We start from the raw sequence: 18,704 nt of genomic DNA, 5'->3' as shown, positions 1-18,704 counted from the left end.
GGTTAAGTGGAAACTGTTATGTAAGAGTTGAAGTATACATGCTCCAGACTTAATAGAAGTCCTTAACATTGTACGAGCCTCAGCAGAGGCTGCCAATAATTTTTCCTGTTCTGTATAGCTCAGGGGTGGCGGGACAACATGAAACTCATTATTTACAAGCTAATCAGTTCTTTAATGTTATCACCAGTTGGTAATCTTGACCTTTTTCTCTTCCAAGTTATAAGCCACTGCTTAACTTCAAAAGAAATGAGAGAGGCTCTAATATTCTAGCTGTGCATGGCTGCACAGATTCTTAATACTATCCCCAATCTCTTCCCCCATCTTCATGAAGTTACTTTGGAGGGCAGACAAGTATACTGCACTCCAGTGGGCGTGTGTATTATGTCAAGAAAAATATATCACTTGCTCCACTGAGCATATGCCTGCCATCAAGAGAAGTATCCCACGATGAGAGTGGGAGTACTGTTCTCCTCACTACCATGTCCCCTCAACACTCCTATAGCGGGAAGTATCTCACTTGTTCTGGGGTCTGACCTGACACAGTGAAAGTTGAAAAAATAACAAATTCTAATGTAGAGGAAAAGAAAAACCAGGAAGACAAAGGCTTGGGGAGCTTTCTATCTGCATACATTTAGCAATTTTGAACCTACTTTTTTGACCCCTGTACAGAAGTATTATTGTATTCGCAATACAAGGCAAGGAAATACTTCTAAGAAATTATTTCAACCAATATCACTTTAAACTAGTTTTGTAGTCCCACTTGAGAAAATTCAACTTTTAAATAATTACAAGCAACAATAATGAGAGAAAAAGCATCTTACCAAATCCTGACACCACTCCTGAATCCCATGGTTCAATTCCACAGTTTGCACCAACAGGGTGCACAGGAAAAGATTTTGCTGTATTTAGCAGATGAGGATGTAAGGCATTAGAACACGGGTTATAAAGGGAAGAGGGACCCATCAATCCAGAGGCAAGATTTGGTCCTAAACAAACCCCCATAGTCACATGCTCTCCTGAGGCAGTGGGATAAGCAGAGCATCCTGAGAACCTGCAGACTGAGGTAATGCCCACATGGCACTGAGGCAAGGTAACATTCCCAGCTGAAGGGAGTGTCCCCAAATACTGCTGGGCCACAGGAGCTGTGTTGAGAGAATGTCCTGTCCAGAGGACAGGATGTGCAGCAGGCACGTTCTGCATCTCCGCAGCAGAACCAAGATCAGTGAGGCAGGGAGCAGAGTTGTATTGGTTTCCTGAAGTGCTCCAATTAGTACTCTGGCCACTGGACTCATCACTGGCAATTGATATAACTTTAGAAGTTATTCTCTGACCTGCATTCACAGACTTCTGGCTCAACCCAGCAAGGGGTCGTACGGCCGACTCAGTCTGATGGCTCAGACCTGGCTTGCTAAGGACAGCCAGATCAATCTGGTCCATTTCACTGGGGTTTGATATCAAACCTTCCTCACTGGTTTCCAAGGGCTCTCCACTTTTGAAGGAAGCATCTTGACTTGATACAAAATTAGTTTCTCTGTCTTCAGGTCTGCTACTCAGAGAAGTGGTTTCAGTCACCCTTTCCACATCAGACCTGTTTTGGACAATATGTGGTAATATTCCTTTTACTGTACTCTGAACAGGAACTTTTTCTCTCAGCTTTTCCACAGCCCGTTCTTCTGATGGAGCTATACTGGCTCGAATAATTGTGGTGCTCAAATCACTGGTGATATCACTCTGAATATGACAAAAAGAATTTAAAAAGAATCCACAGATAAATGATAACAAATTGAAACCATGCAGGTATAATCTCAAGCAATACAGTAAGGAGATCTACATGACATTATCCCTCTGAAAGGGAGCGGATTTACACAAGAAAAGTAGCTTTGTAGCTATAAAATACAAGCTTACCCAAGAAAACTGTATTCACTGTGTTATAAAAAGTTATAATGGGAGGAAAATAACTAAGTTACATATGCTAATTACATATGAAAAATTTACACAAAGGACCAGAGTCAAGTAATTTTTTTGCAAAGTAAGGGATTTATTTTTGTAAACTTTGTAATTAAAAATATAAATACATTAACAAAGGAGTGGGGGGCAAGTTGTGAAATAATACGGACATGAGCCAACCCAGGTCTTCCCATACCCATTATTTGTCTGCACTACACTGCATCTGCTTGGAGACTTTAAGACCTAATTTTCATGTGCATTAAGCCTGTCTAATTTCTACTTTCTTTCTCCCTCCTTCCCTGCCTCAATTTCGCTCTCTCAGTTGATTTATTGGGGTTTGAACTCAGAGCCTCACAATTAGTAGGCAGGTGCTCAAACACCTTTTCTGCTTTAGTTATTTTTTAAGGTTGAGTTTTGCATTTTTGCCCAGGGCCAGCCACATGTAGACTGCAATCCTTCTAGAGCCTCCTGAGTAGCTTGACTGCTGAGATCACAGACTCCTACCACCACACCTGGCTTATTGACTGAGATGGGGTCTTGCTAACTTTTTATCCAGGATGGCCTTGAACTATGATTCTCCTGATCTCTGACTTCCAAGGAGCTAAGATTACAAGCCCGAGCCACTGTGTCTGGTCTGTTTTTTTTAATTTGTAAACTCACGTGGTTCTATTTCCTTAAGTAAGAAGTAACAGTTGTAGTGAAAGCCAACATACTCATTCCTTTACAATGCATAACCTGAAGGGTGTCATCTACAGCTCTACAGGATGACCAGTGTGGAGAGGAGATTATGAGAAGCCTGTTAGAGCAAGACGTAGGCAGGGTGAGATGCAGCTCAACAGCTTTTCCTAGGATCTGTAGGCCTGAGAAAGAAAATGCAGCACAGCTGCTTCTCCTAAGTTGTTTATGTTCAGAGAAGCAGGAATAGTAGGTTCCTCTTGTTACAATGTCACACTCCTCCCTGAGAACAGCTGCTCCACCCTGTTTACCACTGGGTATAAAAGACTCGCTGAAGGAGGACTAGGCTTTTTACTCTGGGCTTTTGCTTGAGGCTTTTGCTTTTGACTTTTGGGCTTTTTGCTTTTTGGGTGAAGGGAGGCTTTTTTGAGTGGGAGGCTTTGGAAGGGAAAAGAATTGTTGAAGGGAAAAGATTGCTGAAGGGAAAAGAATTGCTAAAGGGAAATTGCTACAGGGGAATTGCTAAAGAAGGGTTGACAGAAAGTCTGCACCGAGAATTTTATACATAGGATTTAGAAAAGCTAAGCTGAAGAAAAGCTAGAGAGAACATGGGACAGTGCAAGTCTGGGGCAAAGACTTTAAGAGAGATTATGCTCAAGAAAAGCTAAGAGAAAACATGGGACAGAGCGGGTCTAAGGAAAGAGGTTTTAAGCAAGGTTTTAAAGAACTATGAAAGAGTAAGGCCTTAAAGGATAAAGATAGAGAAAAGAAGCAGAGTAAAATGAAGAGAATAATAGAAAAAAGAAGCAATGAGGGTTGTGCGTCTCCACTCAAGTGCCCAACACACCTGATCCCACTTTCTTTCTGTCTGTCTATCCTATATCTTTGCTGAATCTCCAGTTGCCCCCAGTTAGCCCCAGTTAGTTCACTAATAACCAGGAGCGAGAGAAACAGCTGACCCCAGACCAGTTAGAACTTATACACAGAAATGTATTTTGCCCTCACTGATTATTTCTGGTACTTGCTTTGGAATCTGTTCCTGGAACAAAGTTTTAGAAACAAAGATATTGATAAAAGAAGACCAGGTTACTTGTTACTTATCCCTAATAACAAATAATACATGTTTAGGAGTGAATTAGTAGGTGGTAAGCACTGCTTTCCCATAGTATTCATTGTTGTAAGTGAAGAAACAGGTTTAGGGAGATCAGCATTCTGTCTGAGGAAAGGTTGTCTGTTTCTGTCATTAAGTTCTTTTTTTTTTTTTTTCTTTTTTTTGTGACAGGGTAAGCCCCCTGCCTTAATCTCCTGAGTGCTGGGATTACAAATGTGGGCCACTATGCCTGGCTATCACCCAGTTCTCTTAACCCACTATGCTAAGAATACACAGACTCAATACTGAAGAACTTCAAAAAGGACAACATTCAGGAGGGTACCAGCTCACACCTGTAATTCTAGTTTCAAGGGAGGCGGAGATCAGGAGGATGACAGCTCAAGGCTAGCCTAGGCAAAAAGTTAGGAAGACCCCATCTCAAACAATAAAAGCTGGACACAGTGCTATGCTTATGTCATCTCAGCTATATGGGATGCATAAGTATGAAGACTATAGTGCAGGCCAGCCAAGGCATAAAGCAAGACTGTATTAAAAAAATAACTAAAGTAAAAAATGATTGGAGCATAGCTCAAGTAGTACAGTGCCTGCCTAATAAGCAAAAGGCCCTGCATTCACCACAATACACACACAAAAGATGGCATTTAATGAAATGGACACAATAACATGTCTAACACTAAATCATATACTTATATACTTTGCAATGGTTACAGCATATACAGAGTAGACTGGAGGAGGTATATACAGCAGAACTACAATTGTCACATTCAGCTCATTAAAAAGCTGAGTACTGTCACATTCACAACACACACACCAGAAAATACTAACTTCTTCTAGATAAACCTCTTAGATTCCTGTCCTATACCTACAGCTACTACCTTCACTTAGGCCCACACACTTTTCTCTTTCCTGAATGACAATGGCCTCATGTTAAATCTTCCTGGTTCTAATTTTACTCACCCCCAACCTCTCCATCACACTACTGCTGGGGTGAGCCTTTATTCTTTCTTTCTTTTCTACGGTGCTACTGGGGTTTAAACTCAGGGCCTTGCACTACCACGTGAGCCATGCCCCTGGCCCTTTATTGGTTTATTTCTCAGATAGGGTCCTCAATCTTTGCCCAGGGCCAGCCTCAGAATACAACCCCCCTACCTATCACTGGGATTACAGATATGCCCTACTATGTCTAGAACATGTGTTGAGATGGGGTCTTGCTAACATTTTTGCTTGGGCTTGACTCAAACTGCAATCCTTCAGATCTCCACAGCCAAAGTAGTTGGGAGTATGGTCATGAGCCACTGTGCTTGGCCTTGCAGTGAGCTTTTAAACTATCAAAACAGATCATGTCAGTGTCCAGATTAAAAGCTTCAAACTCCCACATTTTATATCAAAGATTCTTCAACATAGTCTCATTTCCTTTTCCCCATGTGTAAGGTTCACTGTAGCCATCCTAAATTTCTTGGAATGTCTCTAGAGTACCTAGCTGATAATTCCACATTTGCTCCCTTTGTCACTTAGCTTCCTCCCTGCTTAATTCCAGGTATGCAGAATAAGGCATCAACACATATCCTTCCCATAAATTTTGCTCAATCATCCCCCCTACCCTGTAGTCAGATTTTTAAGCATCTTCTAATGAATCCCCAGAGTTTATCTGCATCAGGGTGTATGTCTTCCACCAGACAGGGAGCTTCTGAGGGCAGATACTAAAATGTTTGTACCTCTAGTGCCTACCAATCACGAACAGCTTGTCAATATGGATGTATATATACATACCATACATATCCTAATTCATTTTAGAGATAAAACAGCAATACAGAAGTTAAATAAGCCAGAACTTCACTCTGAGTCAAATATCAATAACATATTATGGCTGAAAGCCTTACTAAAAATCAGGCTAAGTGCCACCCACCTTGTGGTTTTCTGGGACGTCATCAGCAGTTGTAGTAGGACAGGTGCTCTCCTGTTCAGACACATAAGTCAGCCTGCTTATATCAGCACGGGAACATACCAACCGAGACAACTCAGTCTCAGAGGAGGGCATCTGTTGATGAGCTATTGAATCAAAAGACTCTAAAGCACACCTGAAAGAGAAATGAGTACCTTGATCAGAATCTCTATCAGCAAACAACACTCTTGCCTGCCTGGTATCTTTGAAGTAATGCAACCATGAACTCAGTTTACATTTAATTATTTAAAATTATAAATTGGGAGAGAATCTAAGATATATTTGAGTAATGTAAATTTTTGTAAATTTCAAAATTTACAAATGAAAATGTAAATTTTCCTTTACATTGTAAATGTCACAATGCACCACCAGTACAACAATATGCTAAAAAATATGAAGCTCAAAAAAAAAACCAACTTAGTTTGAAGGCTTAAATAATTATAAATTAAATTCTTATCGAATTATCCATCTTTCTCATTAATAAATATCATATATGGACTCATAATAATACTATCCCTTTAATTAAAAACTTACTGAGTACCTGATATAGAGCAATTAACATTCTTGCTCTCAAAGAGCAAAACAAAACATAACAAAAAAAGGGGGGGAGGGAGGAGTCTTGTAGATAAGGGCAAAGAAATGACCATAGATAGCCAATAATACAGCTGACATAAATGTAAAGTGGTACAACTCCGAGCTGAGCAATTAAATGATACCTAGCGAAAGTCCCTTGACTTAGATATTCTGCATCTAGGAATGCATCCTGAGGGAAAACATTAACAACAAATATAAATACTTCACACAAAAAAGAAATTGTTTATCACTAATAAAACAGAAAATCTTAAATTACAGAGCTAGCAGAGTGGCTCTAGCAGTAGAGCACTAACCTAACAAGCACAAGGCCCTGAGGTGAAACCCCAGAGCCACAAAAAAAAAAAAAAGAAAAAAAAATTAAATATCACATAGAAGGAAATAGGTTATGGAAACTATGGTCCAAGCATATAACAAAAATCTCCTTTAGCCATTAAAAATCATGCTATTAATTTTTTCTTCTTCTTTTTTGCAGTACTGGCATTTGAACTCAGGGCTTTGCACTTGCTAGGCAAGTGTTCTACTGCTTGAGCCAACTTCCAGTCCAAAAATCATGCTGTTAGGACATCAGTGGTAGAACAATTGCCTGGTATGTACAAAACCCTGGGTACCATTCCCAGCAATGCAAACAGAAACAAACAAAAAAAAAAACCCAAAGCTTTTTATTGAATAATATACTTTGGCTTAGCAAGATGTTCTCAATATATCAAGTCAAAGAAGAAAGGAAAACAACAGATGTGAGACCCAGATCTAGTTAACACAAATGCACATGAGCGTTACTGGGCCTTCAGGCCAGATGCCAGGAAAGGGGAAATAAACTCAATAGTTACACTGCAAAAGAGGAAAGGGGAAATAAACTCAATAGTTACACTGCAAAAGAGCACAGGGAATAGATAGAAATAGATAGGGAACAGCACAGGGATAGATAGAAGTCATCTTTGGAAACAGTTCCCATGGCTTCTCAATGATCTGCCATGTAGCTTCAATTCATTTCTTAACTTCATGGGATTTTACCCTATGATTTTTTTTTTCTTGGACAAAGTTCAGAAGGTCCAGTTAGGCAACACCCACAGAGAAAATAACTCAAATGTTGAATTTTGGACTTTAAAAAAGAACCCCAAAAGTCAAATGTAAGTTTTTTACTCAAAGGAGACAAAAATATTATTAATCAAATTATTTCAGGCGTACCTTGGACACTTTTGCATGACATGCACCTACATGGGTTCCTGTATACACATGCATGTGCACTGTATACACACACAGACATATACACACCACGATAAGGCATGGCAAACATTCTGGGTCACAATGGATTGTGGGTCACACTGGAGTGACAGGTTACTTTGGCTCCTCTGATTGATAGAACAAATGCATTTATGTTAAATGATTTCAAGTAATGAGAAGTGAATGGCAAGAACACATCAGGGAGAAAAAAAGAAAGATTTTTAGTAGAGAAGTCAAACCTCAATTCAAAAATTGACATGGTGACCCCCACAATGAGACTCAAAAGCAGTTCTAGAATCAGAAGCACTAAACTGGTTCTGCATTGCACTGGAGACTAGAAAGTAGCCAGAAGAGGGCACCCTCTCTTGGGAGGAGGAGGGAGAAGGCAGGGAGAGAAGAAGGTGGAGGGTAGGAAGAGGAAGAAGAAAAGAATAAGCCAGAAGACTAGCAGCAGAAATACTAAACAGCAAGACAACTTATCAGAGAGTCAGAGAATGCTACCAATGAACAGATGGAAAATTATGACAACATTTCACCAGGAACTAAAATCTTAATCTTAAGAACAATGATTGCAAAGCAGAAATACAAATTATCAAGGAAGAAATAGATGAAGAAACAGAGGACATGAAGAGAAATTAGAAAGAAATGAATATACCTGGCAGGAACAGTAAGAAAGACCGCCCCCCGCCCAAAAAAAACAAAAAGAAAACAAAAAATCAGGCCCATTTTACCACAGGAAAACAAAAGTATAAGGAGGGTTTCAATAAAGATGAGTAGATTTATCTTTATTGTAAAAAATGCATTAGCAGCAGTGAAAAGTATAGCTGACATTACAGAAAATCAGTGGTATAAAAGATAAACACCTGAACAATTATTCCTTTCCAGAGAGGCAAGTAGACAGAAATAAAATGAGGAAAATGGAAATAGTCATGGTCTATCAAACAGGGGTATCAACGAAAATCCAACTGGCTTGCTTCAAAGGAGGTACAAGTAAATGGAACACAAGAATACTCAATGGTAACAAACTAAAACCTTTCTTAGAAAAAAATAACTGTACATGCAGAAGTTATCCTATTACAGAAAAATCAAATGAAAGAAACTGACACATGCATTTGAAGTTGATCAGGGAAAACAATGGTATAACATAAAGTGGAGCCAGAACTTAGGCTTAGACAAAAAAGTGCATATTGCGCAACATTAAATGGGGTAAACAGAATGTGGTATATTCATGCACTGGAGTACTATTTAGCACAAACATGTTTTACTACTAGTATAAGCAAAAATACAGACAAGTCTCAAAATCATGTTCAGTGGAAGAAGACAGGCACAAAAAAGAACTCACTGGATGGTTCCATTTTTGAAATCCAAGAACAGACCACTTAACCACTGTAACACAAATCACAAAGTGGGTGCCAGGGTGACAGAAGGAGCAGATCTGAACAGAAAGATTCAAGGGGTATTTAAAGAACAGGTGGACTTGCTCTATATATTTTAGGAGCAGTGATTATATAAGTGTAAATATATGTAAAAAATTCACTGAATGAAACTCATTTTTTAAGAGACATGTATTGTATTCTATGTTAATCATAAAAATAGAAGACAAAAATGCATACTAGAAAATGTAACCAAATTGTAGAATTTGGTTAGCAGTGGGCCAAAATTTGAGTGTAAGTATCCTAGTAGTCTGAGTCCCACCCTTCAAGAATTCACAAGTTGATCTATATGCCAGACACTGCTCAACAGACATGAGTTGTAGTAGCAAAAATAATGTATGCTAAGCAAGTCATCACTCAAAATCACTCTCCTCTGCTATTCCCTAGCAATTTGGATTTTCAATATACTTACCATCTTATAAATCGATCTTTTCTCACCAAGTCCCATGGTTTTCCCCAGGGCTGAAGAGATAAGGGCACATGCAGGTGCTTGGCCTGCTTACCCATGGGAGTGAGTTGACCAATTTCATGGTCACTTTCAAAAGACAAATATAACGTGCTCAATCAAAACCTCTGACCGTATATGGCAAGTTCACTAATACCCCAAGGTATGTCCCCTACAGTAATGAGTAAGTAGGTTTTCTTAAGCATACAAATTGAAACAGAAAAATCGACAGTTAAGTCATTATAGAATGTTCAGAGTTTTTATTACTTGCCTTTTAAAAGTTCAAACCAGGAGATTCCAAGATGGCGACCAGAGGAAGCAGAAAGAGTGCTTCCTAAAGTAAAATCTTGGAGAGATGCTGGAGATACACCTTACAAGAAAAAAGCAGCAAGAAGAGACAAAACTTTGACTCCTCCACACCCCTAGCCTGTGCATAGCATTCCCACTCCATGTTAAATGGAGAAACCAGGAGGGCTCCCATGTCTCCAGACGCCAGCGCCCAGACCGCTGGGGAAGATGCAGACCACAAGGTGAACTAAGTGGCACACAGTACTCTCACAGACAACCCTGGGCCAGATCAGCACAGCACCCTGTACAGACCAACCCCATGAAGGGAAAAAAGAAAAAACTGAAGAATAAGCAACAACAACAAAAAACACAGGTAGCAAAGAGGGCAGGGCACCCTGAACACTGAAGGGAGGGGGAAGGGGCAACCCCTCCCAGAACTGTAAATAAACAAGCAGCTGGAGAACACAGGAAACCCGGCACCACCCAGCAACCAGAAGCAGAAAAGCTTGTAAAAGTGGTGGTGGGAGGAAAACTCCACAGGAGAGGGGGTAAGGCCCACTTCTCCCGTGAACTGTAAATAAACAAGCCGGCTGTAAATAAGCAAGCTGGCCCGAGAAGGCAGGAGTGGCGGCACACACCCAGGAACCAGGAGCAGGAAAGCTTGTAAAAGTGACGGTGGGAGGAAAACTCCACAGGAGAGAGGGGAAGGCTCACTTCCCACATGAACTGTAAATAAACATGCTGGCTGGAGAAAGCAGATGTAGTGTCACCTCCCCCGGTGTGCTTGGAAAGGGAAAAGCTTGTAACAGTGGAGATTGTGCCCTGGAGAATTCTAAGTAAACAAAGCCTGCAGGGAGCGGTGGGGTGGGTGGCTAGGTGAGTGTTAAGCTCACTCTTGAGATCTGCAATCAAAAGGCCTCCAGCAACAGCTGGCTGACAGCAGCAGACAGGTGAGCCACAGCCTCAGACAGACAGTCACAAAACTGTTCCCAGATTCTCTCTTTTTTTTTTCTCTTTCTTCCTTTGATGAGACAATAAGCGAACTACACCTGCATGCTGAAAAACTTACTGAAACTGTATTGCATTTGAACTTGGGACACTTTGTGGTGCTTTGTTCTTTTTGTTTTCTTTTCTTGTTGTTTTCCCCTTTGCTGAGCCAACGAAAGAACTACTTCTGAGACACCATCTCCAGGATTGGAGGCTGTGGGACTAACACCAAAATTATTAAGACTGAAACTTTACTGCATCTGAACTTGAAGATTTTTTTTTTTCAATCCTCTTTCTGTCTCTCTAATGCCTGTTGAGCTTACTGTTGATTAGTACACTATCTCTCCCTGTTTATATCTTTGAAACTTTTTGTTGGTTTTTTTTTGTTATTTTTTATTTGTCTGTTTTTCCCTTTTTCCTTTCTTTGCTTTCCCTCTCCTCTCACCCTTCCATTCTAAATATCACCATTGCTATTATTACAAGCTAGAAAATACTTAATTGCACACAGTACGGACAATAACAACACCAAGGGCAATGACAGGAAGACAGAAAAAACAGGGAAACCAGTTTCCCCACGGCAAAAAATTAGTACAGGAACCAGACGGAAAGGAAGAAAACAGATACTCAGACCCAGACTCCAACAAAATGAAGATAAACTATGCCAAAGAACCCAATGAAGCCCACAAGAATAATCTAAAAGAAGAAATACTACAGGTAATCAATGAGAATTTTATAGAGACGATACTGGATATGGTCAACCAAAATGTACAGGAGACACTCAAGAAATTCCAAGACAACAAAAATAGAGAATTTGAAAAAGCACAAGAAGAAATAAAGGAAACCATAGAACCACTGTATAAACACCGAAGTGAATCAAAGAACACGATTAATAAAGAGATAAATGAACTCCACACAAAAATAGACAACATTAGAGAGGATGGAACTCAGGATATGGAAAACATCAGAAAACAGAATGAAACAGAATTGCAAAACAAAATGGAAGGCCTATCCAGCAGAATAGAACAAACAGAAGACAGAATCTCAGAACTCGAAGATGAAATGGTAATTAAAGGAAAAACCAAAGAACTATTAGTTAAACAACTCAAGACCTGTGGAAAAAAAAATGCAAGAACTCAGCGACCCCATCAAAAGATCAAACCTGAGAATCATGGGCATTAAGAAGGAGAAGACCTGCAAGAAAAGGGAATGTGTAATATATTCAACAAAATATAATAACAGAAAATTTCCCAAATCTAGAGAAAGCTATTCCCATACAGATGCAAGAGGCCTCCAGAACACCAAACAGACCAGACCAAAATAGAACTACCCCACGGCATATTATTAAAACAAGTACAGAAACTAGAGAAAGAATATTGAAGGCTGTAAGAGAGAAAAACCAAGTAACATACAAAGGTAAACCCATCAAAATCACAGCAGACTTCTCAACAGAAACATTAAAAGCAAGAAGAGTTTCGGGTGTGATCTTCTGGGCACTGAATGAAAATAATTTCAACCCCAGGATACTCTACCCAGCAAAACTATCATCAAAATAGATTGGAGCAATAAAGTCTTCCATGATAAGCAGAAAATAAAACAGTATGTGACTACAAAGCCACCACTACAAAAGATTCTGCAAGGGATTCTGCACGCAGAAAGTGAAACCCAACATAACCATGGAAGGGCAGGCAGCACCAAACTACAGGAAAAGAGTATAGGACATGATCCTATACTTTAAAGACCCAAAAAACTTAACTCACAAGCTCCTAGACATCATCAATAGCTACAGCATGGTAGCAGGATATAAAATCAACACAGAAAAATCATTATCATTTCTATACACTAACAATGAGCAAACGGAAAAAGAATGTATGAAAACAATTCCATTTACAATAGCCTCAAAAAAAATCAAATACCTAGGTGTAAACCTAACAAAGGATGTGAATGACCTCTACAAGGAAAGCTATACACTTCTAAAGAAAGAGATTGAGGAAGACTATAGAAAGTGGAGAGATCTCCCATGCTCATGGATTGGTAGAATCAACATAGTAAAAATGTCTATACTCCCAAAAGTAATCTACATGTTTAATGCAATTCCCATCAAAATTCCAAAGACACTCATTAAAGAGATTGAACAATGTACTGTTAAATTTATATGGAAACACAAGAGGCCACAAATAGCCAAGGCAATACTCAGTCAAAAGTACAATGCTGTAGGTCTCAGGATACCCGACTTCAAACTATATTACAAAGTAATAACAATAAAAACAGCATGGCACTGGCACAAAAACAGACATGAAGACCAGTGGAACAGAATAGAGGATCCAGATATGAAGCCACACAACTATAACCAACTTCTCTTTGACAAAGGAGCTAAAAATATATGATGGAGAAATAGCAGCCTCTTCAACAAAAACTGCTGGGAAAACTGGTTAGCAGTCTGCAAAAAACTGAAACTAGATCCATGTATATCACCCTATACCAAGATTAACTCAAAATGGATCAAGGATCTTAATATCAGATCCCAAACTCTAAGGTTGGTACAGGAAAGAGTAGGAAATACTCTGGAATTAATAGGTTTAGGCAAGAACTTTCTCAATGGAACCCCAGCAGCACAGCAATTAAGAGCGAGCATAGATAAATGGGACTTCAAAAAACTAAAAAGCTTCTGCTCAACAAAAGAAATGGTCTCTTAAACTGAAGAGAACACCCAGAAAGTGGGAGAAATCCAGTATATATAGGGAACTTAAAAAACTAAATTCACCGAAAATTAATGAACCAATAAAGCAATGGGCAAGTGAACTAAACAGAACTTTCTCAAAAGAAGAAATTCAAATAGCCAAAAAACACATGAAAAAATGCTCACCATCTCTAGCAATAAAGGAAATGCAAATTAAAACCAAACTAAGATTCCACCTCACCTCTGTTAGAATGGCCATCATTAGCAACACCACTAACAACAGGTGTTGGCAAGGATGTGGGGAAAAGGAACCCTCTTACACTGTTGGTGGGAATGTAAACTAGTACAACCACTCTGGAAAAAAATCTGCAGGCTACTTAAAAAGCTAAACATTTATCTACCATATGATCCAGCAATACCACTCTTGGGGATATACCCAAAAGACTGTGACACAGGTTACTCCACAGGCACCTGCACAGCCATGTTTACTGCAGCACTATTCACAAGAGCCAAGTTATGGAAACAGCCAAGATGCCCCAGCACCAACGAATGGATTAAGAAAATGTCGTATTTATACACAATGGAATTTTACGCAGCCATGAAGAAGAATGAAATGTTATCATTCGCTGGTAAATGGATGGAATTGGAGAACATCATTCTGAGTGAGGTTAGCCTGGCCCAAAAGACCAAAAATTGTATGTTCTCCCTCATATGCGGACATTTGATCAAGGGCAAACACAACAAGGGGATTGAACTTTGAGCACATGATAAAGAGAGAGCACACAAGGGAGGTATGAGGATAGGTAAGACACCCAAAAAATTAGCTAGCATCTGTTGCCCTCAACGCAGAGAAACTAAAGCAGATACCTTAAAAGCAACTGAGGCCAATAGGAAAAGGGGAACAGGTACTAGAGAAAAGGTTAGATCAAAAAGAATTAACCTAGAAGGTAACACACATGCATAGGAAATCAATGTGAGTCAACTCCCTGTATAGCTATCCTTACCTCAACTAGTAAAAACCCTTGGTCCTTCCCATTATTGCTTATACTCTCTCTTCAACAAAATTAAGAGATAAGGGCAAAATAGTTTCTGCTGGGTAGTGAGATGGTTTAAGGGAGGGAACGGGGGGATGGTGGGGGGAAATGACCCAAACATTGTATGCACATATGAATAAAAAAAAAAAAAAAAAAAAAAGTTCAAACCAAAGAAAGCAAGATGAAATTGGAAAAAGTACACAAGGGAAAACAAACATTGCAGAAAAGTCAGTAACCTAAAGATCAGAAAAGTAATCTGTTGCCTAGCAAGCATGAAGTCCTGAGTTCAAACCCTATTAATGCTCCCCACCCCAAATCAAAATCATTACACTTGAAAAATGAATAATCTTTTGCAAAATCTTGGAAAAGATCTAGTCAATTCAAAAGCAAAATTGATTAGGGTAGTTCCAGACTTTCATGCAAAAACTTCTACAAGAAGCTTAAGGGAATAAGAATAACATATATATAAGCAAAAGATTTAAAATAAATTATAACATGTCATCATCAGATCTGGTTAAGGTGGATAACCTCTAACAGCCTTTAATATGAAATTAACTGTTAAGTAAGTAGCTGTGTATGAAAAAGTGTTTCAAAGAGTCACTGAAAATTGCAAGACCTAAATTCTCCACTGGTGTTTAGCACCAGGAACCCATAGTGTATTTCAGATGAGTATGCAAAACTTCAATGGCAGCTTAGGAAATAGTCAATAGACAACTCTGAAATTCACTATTTTGAAATATTACTTTACTGGTTATGCAAATTATTCTATTTATTATCTTTCAACAGGGAAACACATGAAAGATGTCTTAAAAAGTGACAAAAGAAAATATTCATAAGATTAAAGTTGAGGAAAATGATTCATTTCAATGCAATTAAAGTAGCAAAACACAATAAGACACTATCCACCAGAAGAACTGAATAAACCATGAAGAACTCATTATGCAGTCTGTAACATTATTATTTTAAATACAGAGAATGGAGAAAAAAGCAGCGTACAACAGTTTGATAGAATAATGAAAAGAAAGTCACAAGATATTTACAGATTTTATCTTTGAGAGATAAATGTTAAAATGAGAAATTTTTCATTGTACTTTTTTTCTAATTTTATTAAAAAACAAAACGAAACAAACAAAAGCAAAACCCAAAATAAGCACCTACCGTGATAAACTTGTTCCAGAAATTTCACTAGGAGAAGAATGACTGAGTGGTGAAGTGGAAGGTCTGTAGCTCTCCTGGTCTTCCTCTGAGCCAGATCCACCATGCTCTGGAGAGATATTTTTCCAATCTATCAGAAAGGTGTAGTTTCCAATGAGAACAGAAAAATCTCTGCAACAGTTTGTGAATGTGATCAATCACCCAGATACTTACCAACACTTTTAGGTGAGACTATGCAATGTTCTTGAAAAGTCACATGCTTGTCAATGTTGCTTATTTCACTAACACACTCTTTTTGTCTCTGATTTTCTCTGTTATTGTGCATTTCTTCAACCTCTTCTGAGAGGCAAAGGAATGTTATTCTGGGGTTCCTTACTGATAAGTAGCTATCGCATGTGGGAGTGGAAACTGAGGTAGCTTCCTCATTGTTAGGAGTATCTGGTAATTTCTTGTCAATAGAACATGTCTTTATACCAACAACTGTACTTTCACTTGCTCCTTTATTTGCAAAAAATGAATTTGAAGAGTTTACTGTTCTACATAACTCTTGAGTCTCACTCCCTCCATTTTCACTATAAAAAATACCTGCTATGTTTTCTTTTGGTTCCTTTACATTTACATTAGAAGCACATGAATCAACCATATGGATGTCTTGAACAGTCTGCTCTTTTGGCAAAGATAAATCCCAAATATCAGAGGTGCCACTTCTTGAAAAGTTTTCCAATCCACCATCATATCTACTAACTTCTGTTTTTGTAAGGTATTTCTCCATATCAAATACACTGGATCCATTACTTTTCTCTAAATCATTAGGTAAGAAGGGAGACACTGTGGAACAGTCCTTTTGTTTATCACCTTCCTGACAAGTCTTGCCTCTCGTTTTATTTGTAAGTGACTTCATCATGGCAACGAGCTGGGCAGGATCAGTACTCAGCGAAACATTTTCAATGGCTGAAGCTATGGTACTTATCCTAAGTACAGAATCACAGCCATCACATTGCGTGTCTTTGTAGTCTTGGACTTTGTTATTCTTGAAGAAAGTGTCCTAGAAATGAAAAAAAAAAAAATTACATCAGATAAATTTTCTTGACCTCAGTGAACATGTACATATCAGCTTAATCTTATCCCCTTATCAACAGTGGCTATGTTCCAAGACCCAGTGGATGTCTGAAACCACGAATGGCACCAGACGTACATAAGTACTGTTTTTTCCCAAACAACATACATACCTATAATAAAGCTTAATTTATAAATTAGGCACAGTAAGACATTAACAATAACTATAAATATTTATAACAGTAACATTAGGAACTAGGAGCCATAGGTAAAAAACTAAAACAAGTTTAATAGCAAAGAACCATAAAACTAACAAAAAATACTTGATAAGGCTTCTATTTCCAGTGACAATAGAATAGGTAACTCAAACAAACCTCTTAGTGAAAACTAGGAGGTTCCTCAGAACTAGTGAACTTATCCAAAAACACCTCTTTGAAGCTTTACAAAGAGCTGGAAAAAAAAGGGAGTGTAAACTTAAGGGACCCAAAATCTAAGAGAAGGAAGTAATCCAGAAAATTAAGTCCAATATTGGGCTACTTTTCACGAGAAGGATCAAATGGCTATAAGAAGACAATAAACAACGCTGTTTTCTTACAGGAATATGGGTATAAAAATTGGGTCCAGCATCTGCTATTGACCAGAGGGAGGTAAAGAAGAGTGGGGTGTGTATGCAACCATGTGTGCAAAACACCCATACTTTAGGATGAAATCATTCACGGACAGAAGACTAGCTAGCCCTCATTAGATCTGACATCCAGGTCAAGTCAGTTCAATTCCAATAACTACACTAAGTGTTTGTACTCCTTGCTCTGTAAGAAGCAAACATATTCAGGTTGGAAGACATCATCTCCCTTGACCTCAAATTATTGCAATATTTCTCGTGTAAAGAGCAGGATAAAACAAAACCTACCTGAGCATATTACAGTAAAATGGGTAATAATCAAAGCAAAACTTTTAAAACTAGCCAAATGTCAGATAATACTGAATTTAATGAAATAATATGATTATTGGTCAATTTTTTAATGAAATGATATAAAATGACACATTTACAGTGCTAAAAGTTATTTCTAAGCTAAAATTGTATATTAAGCTAAAATACATTTTAACAATGACAGGAAAACACATTTTTAGAGAGACAAAAACAGGAAAGTCATTACCAACAGAGCCTTACTAAAAGAAACAATAAGGATATTCTTCAAGCAGAAGAAAACTAATCTCAGATGTAAATTCAGTAATGCATTCTGGTTGTACGTAACAATGGGAATCATCACCATAATGTCTCATGGGATTTAAGTCACAGAGATAGTTAAAATGTAAAACAGTAACTTTTAAGCCTGCAGTGGAATAAACTATGATTTTTGTAATGTCAAAAAGGAAGTTTTAAAAAAGAAGGAAAAACAGTTTTAATTAAACATTAGTAAGTCAAGGAGACTTGGGAAATCACAAAAATAACATAAAAAATTATGTATGTAAATAGCTACCAAATTAAAAGAAAACTGGACTAATATAAAAATATGTTAAAAAAATCTAAATGAATGCCAAAAAAACAAAAAAACAAAAAAAACTCAACAGGAAACAAACAAATAAAGAGCACAGATTCAAACCTTCATGGACTAGTAATTTCCTTAAAATAAAAACTGGAAAGAAAAGACTGTGAGGTTGGTTAAAAAGTAAAATGCAACTCTGTATCAGTAACAGAAAAACATCTAAAATATTAGAAGAATATAGAAAGACTGAAAGTAAAATAATGGGAAAAGAGATACCATACTAATACTAACCAAAGAAAGCTGGTGTTAACTATGTTACTATCAGACTGGCCTTAGGCAAAAAGTATTACTAGAGCCAGAGATAACAGTAAAAGATTTGACAAGACAGACAATAATTGTTATCCATATAGACCTAAAAATATAGCCTCAAAAAGTGTAAAGCAAATAACAGACAAATATACAATGATAATGGGAGATGTTAAAGCCTAGATAATTGAAAGAATAGCATAATATTTTAAGAATGCAAGCAACTTGAACATCCTGATTTAATACATCTCACCTAAATGAAACATATCAAAGAGTGTGTCCAATACTCATGTGACATCCAATAATTCTGTAACCTTCAAGGTTACAGAAAATATTTTTAAAACTT

The 18,704-nt window shown here is 38.0% G+C and overlaps 1 protein-coding gene across 10 annotated transcripts in view; it reads right to left on the bottom strand.

The window, feature by feature from the left end:
• The window catches only part of Cep192 (centrosomal protein 192), a 127,471-nt gene that overhangs the window by 59,641 nt on the left and 49,126 nt on the right, over window positions 1-18,704 (bottom strand). For 9 of the 10 annotated variants that reach the window (XM_074070389.1, XM_074070385.1, XM_074070383.1 and 6 more), the window contains 4 exons: window positions 15,723-16,554; window positions 15,513-15,639; window positions 5,640-5,811; window positions 822-1,731 (listed from right to left, as the gene is read on the bottom strand). In XM_074070389.1, the coding sequence (XP_073926490.1) occupies window positions 822-1,731; window positions 5,640-5,811; window positions 15,513-15,639; window positions 15,723-16,554 (2,041 nt within the window). The remainder of the gene's footprint in view (window positions 1-821; window positions 1,732-5,639; window positions 5,812-15,512; window positions 15,640-15,722; window positions 16,555-18,704) is intronic. The other variant, XM_074070381.1, reaches the window with a different exon arrangement.

Source organism: Castor canadensis, chromosome 4, assembly GCF_047511655.1.
Source record: "Castor canadensis chromosome 4, mCasCan1.hap1v2, whole genome shotgun sequence".
Classification (NCBI taxonomy): domain Eukaryota; kingdom Metazoa; phylum Chordata; class Mammalia; order Rodentia; family Castoridae; genus Castor; species Castor canadensis.
The sequence above is the reverse complement of the archived record's forward strand: the minus strand, read 5'-3'. Positions and strand labels throughout refer to the sequence as shown.